The sequence below is a fragment of the Gavialis gangeticus genome, unplaced genomic scaffold (assembly GCF_001723915.1).
Source record: "Gavialis gangeticus isolate Ggan-Ray unplaced genomic scaffold, GavGan_comp1, whole genome shotgun sequence".
In the NCBI taxonomy this organism is placed as follows: Eukaryota; Metazoa; Chordata; order Crocodylia; family Gavialidae; genus Gavialis; species Gavialis gangeticus.
The window spans coordinates 10,797,255-10,810,547 of NW_017729029.1; the positions used below are offsets into that span (position 1 = coordinate 10,797,255).

The following is a 13,293-nucleotide window of genomic DNA, read 5'->3' on the forward strand; positions in this document are numbered from 1 at the left end:
GGTCCCTCGGAAAGGCAAGCGCCTCGGTGGCACCCAGCGAGCGCAGGCGTGTGCTGCGAGTGGAGTGCGTGTGCATACGATGATATTAATAATAACAACATGCACGCGCCCCAGCTCCGGCTTAGCAGCTTTTATCCCCGGGTGGGGGTGGCGGTGGAGAAAAGCCGGCTCGGCTCTCTCTTGCTGTTTGCCCCGCGGGCCAGAAGGGGCCGCTGCCCCAATTTCCTCGGCGAACAATGCAAGAATTGATGAAACTTGCGAAGTTGGCGCCCGCGCCCGCAGAAGGCGGCGGCGAAACTCCCGCTGACTTCAGCGGCCCCGGGGTCAGGGCCGCCCAGCGCGCGCGCCTGTCCCCCTCCCAGCTTGCCTGCGGGACCTGCGCGGAGCTACCTACCGACCTACCCACCCCGGCGCGTCTGTCTGCGGCCAGTTGTCGCGGCAAAACAAAGCGCTCTACGGGGCGACGTCAGACCCGCGCTCGCTTGCTACCGCGCCTAAGCAGAGGGCACCCATGCGGGGGGGGGGGGGGGGGGGGGGGCCCCCCCCCGCGTTGGGGGTGTTTTTTTTTGGGGGGGGGGGGGGACTGGTCCCAGGGAGGCTGCAGAGGCCTGGCCTGGTGCTGCCAGCGGCGTAGGCCCTGCACCAGGGTGCAGAGCTGGGCCCGGGGCACTGCCCCTCTGACAGCACCACAGGGACAGGTGCCCTGCGGGGGGCACGGTTGCCAGGCTCTTTGGGCAGCACCAACTCGCGCGTGTGGGACCTGAGGAAGCAACAGGCTGGCTGGCACAGGCAGGGCACTGCTGGGTGGGAGCTCGCAGCTGGGAAGCCCTGCTTACAGAATAGGTGCCCTTGGCTGCCCCTGGCACCGCATGTAGTGAGACACCCACTGCACGGTCCCCGGCTGGGTGTTCCCACAGGCGGGCGCCTGCTTGAGGGTCGCAGCCCCCGAGGACTCGGGAGTGCAGCCCTTTCCCCCAGACCCAGGCATCCTCCCCTGCCCCAGTGCCAGGCATCTCACAGGAGACCACACATAAAAATATCAGTTTTATTGGAGCAGGTTACTCGCTGGGGTGACGGGTACAAATACATTCTGCCATCTGCACCGCCCAGTCCCGGCCCTGGGGCGGGGGAGCAACACCCCCCCAGCCTTACCCTGGCTTGGGGCTCGCCTACCCCAGCTGGGGGCAGGTGCTGGGCACGTGGCTGCCCTGCGGTGGAGGGGAGCAGCCTTGCTCCAGCCAGGCTTATAGCCCCGGGGCTCAGGATCAGGCCCCTCCTGCCCCTGCCGGCCACCAGCGCGGTGACCCTGTGATACCGCTGCGGAGACCCTGGAAGCCCGATCCTGCACCAGAGGAGGCCGCGCGGCACGACTGCCCCTGCCCCCACAGCCCTGTAGCTCTGCTCCAGGGCCTCGGGCCGCACCCCTGCCCTGGGCTCCCCATCCCCACTGCCCCTGAACCACAGCCCTCCCCATCTCAGCCAGCGCCAGCCCCCACCCTGCAGTGCCCCTCACTCCTGAGCTGCAGACCCTGCTCCCCGCAGCCCTGACCACCCTTTCCTGCCATGCTGCAGGCTAGCTCCAACCACTGCCCCCAGCCCTGCTGCCCTGGGACTGGGCTCTGGCCAGAGGCCCCCAAGCACAGGGCCTGCTCGCCAAGGGCAGAGGCCCAGAAGGGACCAGCCGAGACCAACCTGGACACGCTGCCTCCCCCTGGCCCCTTGCATGCTGCCCTGGCACTGCTCCAAAGTCGGCTGCTTGGGCCCCTGGGTTTGCTCACGCGTCCACCCCCGAGGTGGCTGCCTGCAAGACCCCAGGGAGGCGGGGGGCGTGGACGGCACAGGGCAGAGCAGGCAGGGGGGCATGGACCTGGGCAGCAGGGAGCAGGGCTGGGGCCCGAGGGTGGCACGCAGGGGCTCAGCTGAGCAGTGTCAGCGCAGCAGGGCGGCACTCACTGGAAGGGCAAGGAGCAAAGGTAGGACCAGCGAGCGCGTGGCCCTGGGGAGTGGGGGCAGGAAGGCAGTTGGGTGGGGGCAGTCACGGACGGGCTGTATGGCACGTAGTGCCCAGCTGGTGTACGCGGCATGAGAGAAGAGGGAGAATATAAAAAATACAAAAGGTCAGGCAGGGCCTGGGGGCATGTGCTGCCAGGCTCGGGGATGCCGGGGCCACACACGCTGGGATTCTAACTGGCTTTTTTATTTTATATCAAGAACACTTGGTTTAAAATCTTTACAAAGGACAAAACGCGGCGACTCCGTTAGTGTGTAAAGAACTAAAGATCTGCTTAAAAAACGTCTCTGCAAAGAGAAACACCCGCACGAAAGAGGTTCTCTGCAGCACACAGCGGGCAGGGGCCAGCCCGGGGCGGGCACGGCCCCCCTAGCTCCTGCCCGGCCGCTGCGGCTCGGCAAAGTGCGGGCACATGTTCCACGGCACTTTGGATGATGGCGAGTTTCTGGCGCCCCGGGCTCCCGTGGCAAGAGGTGACCAGGGGTGCTGGGCAGCCCCATGTGCCAGGCAGGGCTGCTGCTTGGCATGAGGCCCAGCCCCTGGAGGCCAACGGACCGCGGGCCAAGGCAGAGGTTCTGCAGCCTCTCACGTGCATCCATCCGTCTTGCTGCTGGCATGGCCAGGGCTTGCTAGCAGGGAGCAGGGCATAAGGGCCGTGCCCCTGCCCTGGGGTCAGTCCTGCTGTGCGGCTCTGGCTGGGCCCCACAACCCCGGCATCAGCGCAGGAGAGTCAAAGCACTTGGAGAAATAAAAAACAAATGGAGGAAGGAGCTGGGGGTGGCACCAGTCATCCCCCCCATGCTGTCCGCAGTGCGCCAGCTGGGGCTCTGCTCTGCCCTCTGGGCTGGACAAGCCTGTCCGTGCGCTGTCGGAGTGCCCGGCCCCCACCCCGGCCCCAGCGTCCGCTGTGAGCGAGCGTGCGTGTGCGTGCATGTGTGTGCGTGCGCGGGCAGGCGGGCGGGCGGGCGGCTGGGGAGCTATACCCTGGTGGTGGAGTGTGAGTGGGGGAGCCCGGTGCTGTTGAAGCCAGTGGCGAAGGTGTTGTAGGGGTGCAGGGTCTGCAGCCCCACCAGGGAGTTGGGGATCATGGTGATGGTGTTGGGTGTCATAAGCGGGATGTCATCTGGCGAGCGGCGCAGGGTCAGCGTGTAGTCAGGCAGCGCAGCCAGGCGCAGGGCATCGTGGGCTGGCACAGGCACTGGCTCGCACTCACGGTGTGCCTGGCTGGCCTGCAGGGAGGGGATCTCCTCCTCGGGTGTGTGGGCCATGTCGTTGGCAGCGCTGCGCTGGGGGCTGGGCTGGCGGTGTGTGTCCTGCCGGCGCTTGTCCTTGCGGTAGTAGAGGGCAGCGAAGGCCAGGACGTTGAGGAAGAGGAGGGAGGCGCCCACGGCGATGGTGACACTCAGCTCGGTGGAGTAGTCGCGTGGGTTCTCAATCAGGAGGGTCCCGGCCTCCTGCTCCGGGCTCCACGGCTCCTTGCCGTCCTCGCTGTTGTAGGCGGGGGACAGGGCAGGGCGCTTGGTGGTCCAGGCCTTGCCGTTGGGCCGGCGGGTGATGTGGGCGTTCTGCGTGGCGTCAGGTGGCGGCACCTTGGTGGTGGTGGACGTGTAGTGGAACATGTCGTGCAGATTGTATAGGTGCGGCACCAGGTGCTTCCAGAAGGCCACCTTGGTGGCGCGGTAGTGGTCGCGCACCCGTGGCTTCAGCCCGATGTGCAGGTACAGCTGGTCTCGAGGGTTGTACTTGGACCAGGCCACCTCCTCGAAGCGGTTGGCCTTGGTGTGGATGAACTTGGTGTCCTGGGGCACTGGCTTGTTGGGGTCCCTGTGCACACAGGGCGGGACAGGGTTAGCGGGGAGGGGGCACGTGATGACACGTTGCCCTTGCCGGTGCCCGTGACCCACCCTGCCAATGCCATCTATGCTGTTACTGAGTCCAGGGACCCCCGAGCACAGCAGCCCTGCTCCGGCTGGCACTGGACAGCTGGGAGGCAGCCAGGGGTCTGGCGCTCTCAGCCTAAGCAGACAGGAGGCAACAGCTGGACACAGACAGACCGACTGATGGGCAGACGGATGGAGGGAGGAGGGAGCACAGGGATGCTGAGTGGCAATGGGGTCTGTGCTGGCAGTGGAGCTGTAGCAGGTGTCCTGCAGCATCGCAGCAGAGGCACAAGGAAGCCGTGGGGGCTTCATGACGGGCTCAGAGAGCTGCCCAGGCTGGAGGGGCCGTGGGATGGCAGCACCTGTGAGGCACGGGGCAGCACAGGTGAGCAGGAGAAGCTGCAGCGGGGACAGGGCTGTGCCCTGAGCGGGGGCCGTGGGGCACATGCCCGGGGCAGAGATGCCCACTCAACTCACGCAGGCAGCGCCTGGCCAGGGCAAGCAGCAGCCGGGGCTGACAGGAACCTGCCCACCACCGAGAGCCGTGGGGCAGGGCTTGGGCTGCCCAGAAGCAAGGCTAAGCTACGCATGGTATCAACCCCACTTGCCTGAGCGTGCCAGAGCCTCCATAGTGCTCGGCAGGATGCAGGCAGGCAGGACCCACGTGCTGGGCCCAGGGAGGAGCCTGGCTCACATGGGCGATGAGGGGAGGCCAGGCCAGGCCAAGTGGGGTCATGTAACCTGGTGGCTGGGATCAGGGAGGTGAGTGTGCACACACAGATGGGCTCAGGGCAGCACACGCACACATGCATGTCAGCTTGAGGGGACACACATGGACACAGATTGGCTGAGTGCCTCGGGGTTGCTCCCACAAGCCCCAGCGCAGGGCCATGTGCCCTGGTGCCACACACACCCACATGACTTGGCACAGAGCCCATACATGCCCTGGTGCCACATGCACCCACATGTCCCTGCATGAGCCCACCCACACCTGCACACCCAGGCCACACCTGCACACGCAGGCGTGGACCCTGCACACACCCACACGTCCCAGTGCAGAGTCTGCACACACCCAAGGACCCTGGCTTGGAGCGCACACATGCCCCAGCGTCCTTCCTGCATACATGCACATACATCTCAGCAAGGAGCCTGCAGATGCCCACACATGCTTTGCACACGCCCCAGCATGGAGCCCACATGTGCCTGCCCACACCCAGCATGGAGCCCGCAAACACCTGCCCACGCCTGGCACGGAGACCAAACACTGCTCACCCCGTCTTGGCAAAGTTGGTCCAGTAGGTCATAACGACAGCACTGAGCATGATGTCGTTCTTGGAGAAGTTGCAGGGGAAGAGGTCAGTGGGGCCGATCATGGGGATGCCGAAGACATAAGGCACCTCGTCGCCGTGCGCTGCGTCGGACCAGGCAGGCTTCATGAGGCTCTGGCAGTGGTGATAGAAGGCATAGAAGTAGGTGGGGGAGCCGTAGCGGGCATGCAGGTCGGCTGTCACCACCGAGGGCTCCACCCACTGGTGGTCGGTGAAGAGGGCCACCAGGGTCTTGCGGCGTGTCTCAGGGTTGTCGCGGTCAGCCCAGTCCGTGTACATGAACTTGATGGTCTCCCGCAATGTGTCCTTGCCTTCAGGGTACCCATACAGGTTGTCCACAAAGTTAGAGACAGAGTAGTCAAAGTCGCTGCCTGAGACACCATCCTCGGGGTCCACCACCCCCTCCACAAACTTCAGCCCCTCTCCCTGGTTCACGCCCAGCATGATGTCGTAGTTGAGGAACTCGCCCTGCTCCATCAGGATCTCGGGGTCATCAGGGATCACGTCGCCATCGATGACGGGGCCGAAGGCCACATGGTAGCGTGCCGGCTGGATGTCCTGCTCCACCAGCTCCTTGGCACTCTTCTGGCGCAGACAGTCCACCATGTCCACTGTGTCCAGCACATTGCAGCCCACCTTGTCTGCCAGCATGCTCGTGTACTTCACTGGCTGGTAGTTCACAGCCCAGCTGGAGAGTGCCGAGCCGCTTTGGATGATGGCCCTCTGGAACAGCCCTGCAGCGAGACACAAAGCAGCCCACAGGGTGAGAGCCAGAGCATGGCCAGGGCCTGGCACAGCATGGCCGGCTCTAGCCAGCTCCCCAGTCCATGCAGCTGGTCAGAGCCCCACATACATGGAGGGGCATCCCCCGAGAGCTTGGGAGCAAGAGCTGGGCCTCAGAAAATGCCCCTGGAGCAGGGATGGGGCACTGCCCGCCTCTTTCACTGGCACCCTTGGCTGGGCCCAGTAAGGCAAGCTGGGGGGACCCTTCTCCCAGCACCGGAGCCCAGCACAGTGTGCACAGGTCACGGGGCGGGGGGCAGCTGGGGGGGCAGCAGGAAGCGCGTGCTTTCTGGGGGCTGCTGGTGCGCAGCTGGAGCCAGGCTGCACGGGGCCACACATCCAGGTCTAGATGGCATCGGAGCCATGGGCCAAGGAAGCGTGGGCACCCCAGGGTGCAGGGGGGCAATGGGCCCATTGCTTGGGCCACCCGAACCCACCGCTGCCCCCAAGTTGTGTGCCCTGGGCAAGCAGGCACCGGCGCCAGGCAGGGAGCAGCTCTGCCCACGCTGGGCCTATGTCCAGGAGGCCTCAGGATCCTGGTGGCGGGGGTGGGGGTGGCCCCTGGGTGAGCAGCAGACTGGCAGCCTGAGGGTTAATGCTGCCAGAGCCGCTTAACCCTGCGCATCCCACTGAGGTGCTTTGTGAGGGCTTCCCCTGGCTGCCCGTGCTTCCTGCCCAGCTGGGCCCGCTCCGTGCCAAGGCCGCCTGGCAGGAACACGCCAGCCGGGGCACAAAGGGGCCTTTCTGCGCGGGAGCGCGGGGGGGCGGGCGCGCGCCCTGCAGAGCCGGGCCACAAAGGCCCTGGCCCGGGCACAGGAATGCGTGGCCAGGCTCCAGCTCCGCCTCAATGGGGCTTGTGCAGAATACAAAGGGCTCCGGAAACAGTGCTGGGGATGGACGGGACGGGACGGGACGGGGCCGGCGGGGAGCGCCGGGGCTCCGCGCGCCGGCTGGGCCCATGCCTGCGCGCAGCCTCCTCGCCGCCCGGCCCACGCGAGGTCGCGAGCAGGCAGAGCACGTCCCACGCGGCTGCACCTCACTACTGCTGTGCTCGGCGCCGTGCTGCTCCTGGAGCCATCCAGGGGGCCCCCAGGGCGCCAGGTCCAGCCCCACCTGCCCAGCACGGGCACCGCTGGTGGGCAGCCTACGGCCCTCTGCCTTTGCCTGGCCCCGGCAGCAGGGAATCCACCTTCTCTGCAGCCGGCCTCGAGGCCAGCCAGGCTGGCCGTGGCAGTGCCTGGGAGCAGGCCTCTACCCGGTCACATCCATGTGTTTGAGGCCTGGCCAGTCACGGCACCCCCTGCCCTGGAGGTCCGTGAGCCCCAGCCGCTGCCCCGCCACTGCCCAGCCCTTGGGCTCTGCAGGGCTGCTTCTGCCCAGGGCAGCTGGAAAGAGCAGACACATCGTGGGTGTCTTGGGAAAGAGCTTGGCGGTGACAGATGAAAGCATGGCATGCAGATGGCGCAGGCCCTGCCATGCTCCTCCAGTGCGCGGCACACCCTCCCCTGCTGCAGCTGTGAGTGCACTGGGCACATGCAAGCTCTGGGAAGCAGGGGCGGGAGCAGTGTCCCGGGCGGGTGTCAGTGCCTGGCTGGAGGCAGCCTGCAGCAGGGCTCTGCAGCCAGAGTTGCCCTCCAGGGGCCCAGCGCAGCCCCCAGGCACCGACCTGGCCCCAGGATCCTCCACGCCGGGGAGGCCGCGTGCTCACCAGCCCCAGGCAGGCTGCCCGCACACTGTGCACATGGCTCCTGGGGCACAGAGATGCCTTCCTCCTCACTGGGCTCCCCCCACTACCTGTGCACAGCCCTCATGCTACGTGCCCAGGGTGCAGGTCTCATACGCCAGCATGGAGGCAGTGCCGCTCGACACAGCCCTGCCCCTGGCCCACACTGCATTTGCACACGTGTGTGGAAACAGCCAACCTGTGCAACTCCCGCCCTGCACGTGCCCTGCCTATGACTGCTTGAGGGGAGCATGCCCCCCACCAGCCAGCACTGGGGGACCCCAGAAATGCCCGGCAAAGATGGGCCAGACCGGAGTGGCACATCCCCATGTCAGCCAGCCCTGGGGATCTCTCCCGAGAGGACAGGAGCAGTCTGCCGCTCACGGGGAATCCTGGAGCCATGGGGGTGGCAGGGACCTCCAGGGGCCAACCCCTGCATGAGGCAGGATCAGCCGAGTGCAAACTCTGCGTCCAACAACTAGCAACATTACACGGTCAGCCCTGATGCAGCACCAGACATCATGCCCACACCTGCCATGGGGAAAGCAGGGGACCACGGCGGCCAGCATCCTGCTGCTGTGAAAGGTTGTTAATAGACACTCGAGTGATCCCACAAAAAGGCCATGCCCCGCTACCGAGGAAGGCAAATCCCCCCCCTCACCCTGTCTGATCAGGGGGTAAAGTTCCTTCCTGACCCCAAATCTGGCATTGGTCTGACCCTGAACACAGGGGCAAGACCCTCTAGCCAGGACCCTGTGGCGTTGGTGCCAGCAGCAGCACTGGCACAGCCCAGCCCCATCCTCAGCTTGGGCTGCAGCAGCACCAGCGCCTCTGGGCGAGATTCAAAAAAACCTTGACACCTGGAGCAACAGGAGGGGAAAGGATCGTCTCCCAGCCCCATGTGCAGCCAGCAAAGCCCAACAGCCGGGGGAATCCCCATGGTAGGACATAGGCATCCCGACGCCTGGATCACCCTGACCAGTGGCTGTCCAAGTGCCTCGCAACACCTCCACGATCAAGAGTCCACTGCTTCCCTGGCGTCTACTCCACCGCCTGGCTATCCCTGCAGTGAAGTTTCTCCTGATCTCCAATCTAACCCGCCTTCGTTGCAACTTCAAGCCCCTGATCTGCATCCTCCTCTCTGCAGCAAGACAGAAAAGGTGCTTTCCCTCTTTTCTTTTATGGCAGCCCTTCAAGTACTTGAAGACTGCTGTCATGAACCCTCTTAAGTGCCTTCTCCACAAGCTGAACATGCCCAGCTCCTTCAGCCTCTCCTCTATGACTTGCTTTCCAAGCCCTGGATCATCTTTGTTGCTGCCTCTGGACTCTCTCCAACTTCTCCACGTCCTTTTTAAAATGTAGAGCCCAGAACTGCACGCAGTGTCCAGATGAGGCCTAACCAGTGCCGAGCAGAGAGGCACGATGACCACCTCCCGTGTCCTGCACCTGATGCAACTGCCGATATCTCCCAAAGCTGCCTTGTGTGGCTGCATCACACTGCAGACTCCTATCAAATCTGCGATCTCCCAAGACTCCCAGACCCTTCTCCAAGGGGCTCCAGCCTGAGACCCCAGGGCGAGCGCTGGGTGCCTCCAGCTGCGCCACATCTGCACAGCCCATCCCAGGAGAGCCAATACCCTCACAGAGCCTGGTCCTGCAGGACCCTTGGGACAGGCCAGGACAGCTTGGGCCGAGCTAGCTGCAGGAAGCGCTTGGCCCTGGTGTAGAGCTGCAGGCCTGGATATGGGGCTACAGGGGAAAGGGAATGGCTGGGCCCTAGCGTTGCACAGGCCCTTGCGCAGAGACTGCGCCACACGGGTTTGCCCCAGAGTCCGGCTCAGCACGCTGCTGCTCTGACCCCTGGCAGCTGCCAGCTGGCTCCGGCCCCAGCTTGTGCCACTGGCCCTTGGGCTGACCCTGCCCTCCCTCCCCCGTGTTGCTGCCAGCAGACACCCTGTCCCGCACAGCTCATCGCATGGCGCAGCCTGCTCTTGGGAGCCTGGCCCTGCCCTGCCGAGCCAACCCGGCCATCGCCTCTGTACTGCCGAGATCATCACTCCCGGACCGGGTATCAGACTGGACACAGAACCTGGCCCGGTCTCTGCAGGATGGCATGCGGCGGTACACGCCATGCACCGCTGGACACAACCGACTCCTTCTGCCAGTCTGCACTCCCCAGCAGCATCATGTGCTCTCTGCATGCAGCATGGCCGGCAGAGCACTGCCCGGGGCAGGACAGAGCCATGTTGTGGCTCTGCCCCTGCCCACCAGCCCAGGGGGGCCCTCATCTGTCCCTCCCACTCCGTGCCCAGTGGAGCAGAGGGCACCTACCTTCAGAGTGGTGGGACAGGGTGAGCAGGCTGACGCAGGAGGCGCCAATGCCGGAGCCGAAGACAGTGATGCGCAGGGGGTCCCCCCCGAAGAAGGCGATGTTCTCACTGACCCAGCGCAGCGCCTGGATCTGGTCCAGCAGCCCGTAGTTGCCCTTGGCGGCCTGGTCCCCCGTGCTCAGGAACCCTGGGGGGCCACGCAGAGCCTGTCAGCAGCAAGGCACGAGCCTGAGGGCTCTGCTGCCTCCTCCAGCCCTCGTGCACGGCCCAATGGCCTGCAGCATCTGCGAGGGTCCCGACCGCAGCAGGCACCGCTGAGCCTGCCCGGGGCTGCAGGGGCACACACAGGCCGGCAGGACTGTAGCCTGAGCCACTTGCCCTAGGCCCCGATGCCAGCTGTCCTGGCAGGCCCAGGCTCCCTGCCCCACCGAGTGCGGGTCCCTGCCAGGGCAGAGCAGGAAGCAGAGGCCCAGTGGGAGCAACTCCAGATGCCTTGGCCCGGCAGCCCTGCCCAGGGCTGGGACCTCGCGGCATGCCCTGCCCTGCCCGGCCCGGCTAGTACCTAGCACGCCGACGCGGTAGTTGAGGGTGATGACGATGACGTTGCCGTAGCTGGCCAGGACACTGCCGTCGATCATGTTGCCGGTGCCCTCCATGTAGGAGCCACCATGGATGTAGACCATCACGGGCTTGGCCCCGCTGTCCCGGATGTCTGCAAGGAGATGGGGTTACACATGGCACCCGCCACGCCATGGCCGGGGCAGTGCCAGCTGCCAGGACCGGGGGCAAGGGGCCAGCTCTGCTCTGCGCTGTCCCTGCTGTGGAGGGGGGGCAGTGTCATGGCCTGAGCCCCCCAGGCCTCCTCCCTCTGCCCTGCCCTGGGAACGGCCTCCTCCCCGTCTTGTGCTGCCAGTGCCGTGGCGGGAGGGGGTGGCTGGGGCTGAGCGGACGTGGCGATGCTGCCCCGGGTCCCGGCCCTACCCCGTGGCGCCCTGGCAGCTGGCCCAGCCCTGGCGAGCGGGGTGTGCAGGATGGGGAGGCAGGGGTGCAGGGGCTCAGGTGTCTGACCGCCCGAGGACACGAGGAACCAGCCTGCACCGCACGTGGCCGGCGCCCGGCACTGACACCCCGGCAATGGGCAGACAGACGGGGCAGGGAACAGGGCATCCAGGTGGGACCGGAGCGGGGATGGGGTGAAAAGGCAGCGGGAGGAGGAGGGTTAGGCACAGGCAGGGGCTGAAGGGGCTGGGGAACACCAGGCTCAGGCTCCCTCTCGTCTGCTCATGAACCTCTCTTGGACCCCGGCCCCAGCCAAGTGCAAGCCAGTGGCTTGCAGCTGCGGCCTGCGGAGGAGGGGTGCTGGGGCTGGGGCCGCGAGGGCCCCCCTCTCCGGGCTCCCGCTGCGGGCCCTGGGGTCCAGCACAGGGGTCTGGGCTGTGCCAGGAAGGGGGCAGCGGTCCCCAGCGCCAGAGGCAGGAGCGCGCCACGTCTCAGCACAGCAGCCTGGCCCTGCACTGCCCGCCGGGCACCGTGGCCCCCTGGGCTGCCTGCGGCCCGCGCACACCGGCACCCGGGCGGTCAGGAGCATGGCAGGACGTGCCTGGGAACATGTCCCAGCACCGCCCGTATGTCTGCAGGCCTTGCCACGTGTGCGTGCACCGGAGGTGATGGCCAGTGCCCGGGGTCGCCGGGACATAGGGTCACAGGACAGGACTGGGGAGAGTGGGGGCCGAGGAGCAGGTGCTTGAGGCTTTCCAAGTGAAGCCATGCCTGCCGGGGGGGCCCGTGCCTCGGCATCCCATGCCCTCCGGCTCCCAGCTCTGGACCAGCCCCCAGGCCCCCTGGCAGTGCTGGGGCCGGGCCGGGCCTGCGCTGGAGCTGTGCTCGCAGGAGCCCGCCTGCTTGCTACACCGCCGTGCGCAGCCCGAGCCCGAGCCCGAGCCCGACTGCACTGCTCGGCAGCCCGGGCCCAGGCCCAGCTCAAGCTACCCGAGGCCCGTCCAGCCCCGGCACCGCGGCTTGCTCCGAGCCAGCGCAGCCCAAAGTGCCCGGCCTGGCCCTGCACCGCCCAAGGGCCCTGTTCCTCTCCTGCTCGGGAGTAACTCACACCGGGGATGGCCCCCCCGGGCCTGCCCCTGCCTGGGCACGCCTGCCTTCGGTCACCTCTGCCCAGCCTGGCCTGGCTGATGCCTTCGGCTCGAGTGCCAACGTCGTGCCCTGCCCGCAGCGCCCATCCAGCCCTGCTGCCTCTGGGCCCCACCAGGAGCGCTGTGGGCTCACGCGTCCTGCAGCCCCTGGCCCACCCCCGCCCCCACCCCCAGCCTTTGCTGCCTGCCAGCTGTCCCCGGGGCAGTTGCAGCCCTGGCGTCAGGGCCGAGCGCCCCTGGAGCCACGGGCCCAGCTGAGCTGCTGCAGAGTCCGGAGGAGACCCCCGGCTGGTCCCTGCTCCTAGGGCACCCCCGTGCCTTCACCTCGCGGATCCCACCAGTGCCACCACCCACGAGGACAAGCGCCCCAAGGGCAGCGCCAGCCGGCCTGGCAGCCAGGCCTCAGCAACTGCACCTTCTCCCTTGGAGAATTACAGCCACGTGCCGGAGGGGTCCTGCCCTCCCCCTCCCCTCCCCTCCCCTCCCCTCCCCTCCGGGTGCCCAGCTCCCGGCTCCACGGGGGCCTCACTGGTCAGCTCTGTACAGCAGCATGCCTGCACACAGTGGTCCCCGCCCTGAGAACTGCACCCTGACCGGTGCCGGCGGCTGTCTTGGGCGTGATGCCTGTGGGAGGTGCACCCGGCAGCAACAGCGCAGGAGCCCCCACACACCAGGATGCACGGGCTGGCCCTGGGACACCCCCTGGCAGCCACGTGCGTGGCCAGCGCAGCCCTCCAGCTGGCTACCGGAGCCTGGAGCACCAGACCGATGCCAGCATGGTACCAGACCCGGCTGTGCTGCCAGCCCCTGCGGCACGGGACGGCACAGCCAAGCACAGGAGGCAGCGGGAGCACAAGCCAGGTGGGCGGCCCCAGGCTGGACCGTGCTTTGCCGCCTAGGCTGGCGGGTCCTGCTCTCCACGCTGTGCAGGGCGAGGGGGGTGGCAGTGGTGGGGATAGGAGGTGGGTGTCCGCTCACCGCAGGCACCGCTGGGTCGAAAAGGGGTTGGAGGTGAGCCGGGCCAGGCCGGGCTGGGTGCGGTGTCGGGGCCTGCGCCACGCCTGCACACAAGCTGCCATGCTTCCCTGCAG

The 13,293-nt window shown here is 66.7% G+C and overlaps 1 protein-coding gene across 2 annotated transcripts in view; it reads right to left on the minus strand.

The window, feature by feature from the left end:
• Nucleotides 1–2,126: 2,126 nt before the first annotated feature.
• NLGN3 (neuroligin 3) overlaps nt 2,127–13,293 on the minus strand; it is a 23,645-nt gene continuing 12,478 nt past the window's right edge. For both annotated transcript variants that reach the window (XM_019521245.1, XM_019521244.1), the window contains 4 exons: nt 10,618–10,767; nt 10,057–10,242; nt 5,164–5,953; nt 2,127–3,835 (listed from right to left, as the gene is read on the minus strand). In XM_019521245.1, the coding sequence (XP_019376790.1) occupies nt 2,989–3,835; nt 5,164–5,953; nt 10,057–10,242; nt 10,618–10,767 (1,973 nt within the window). In that variant the 3' untranslated portion in view covers nt 2,127–2,988. The remainder of the gene's footprint in view (nt 3,836–5,163; nt 5,954–10,056; nt 10,243–10,617; nt 10,768–13,293) is intronic.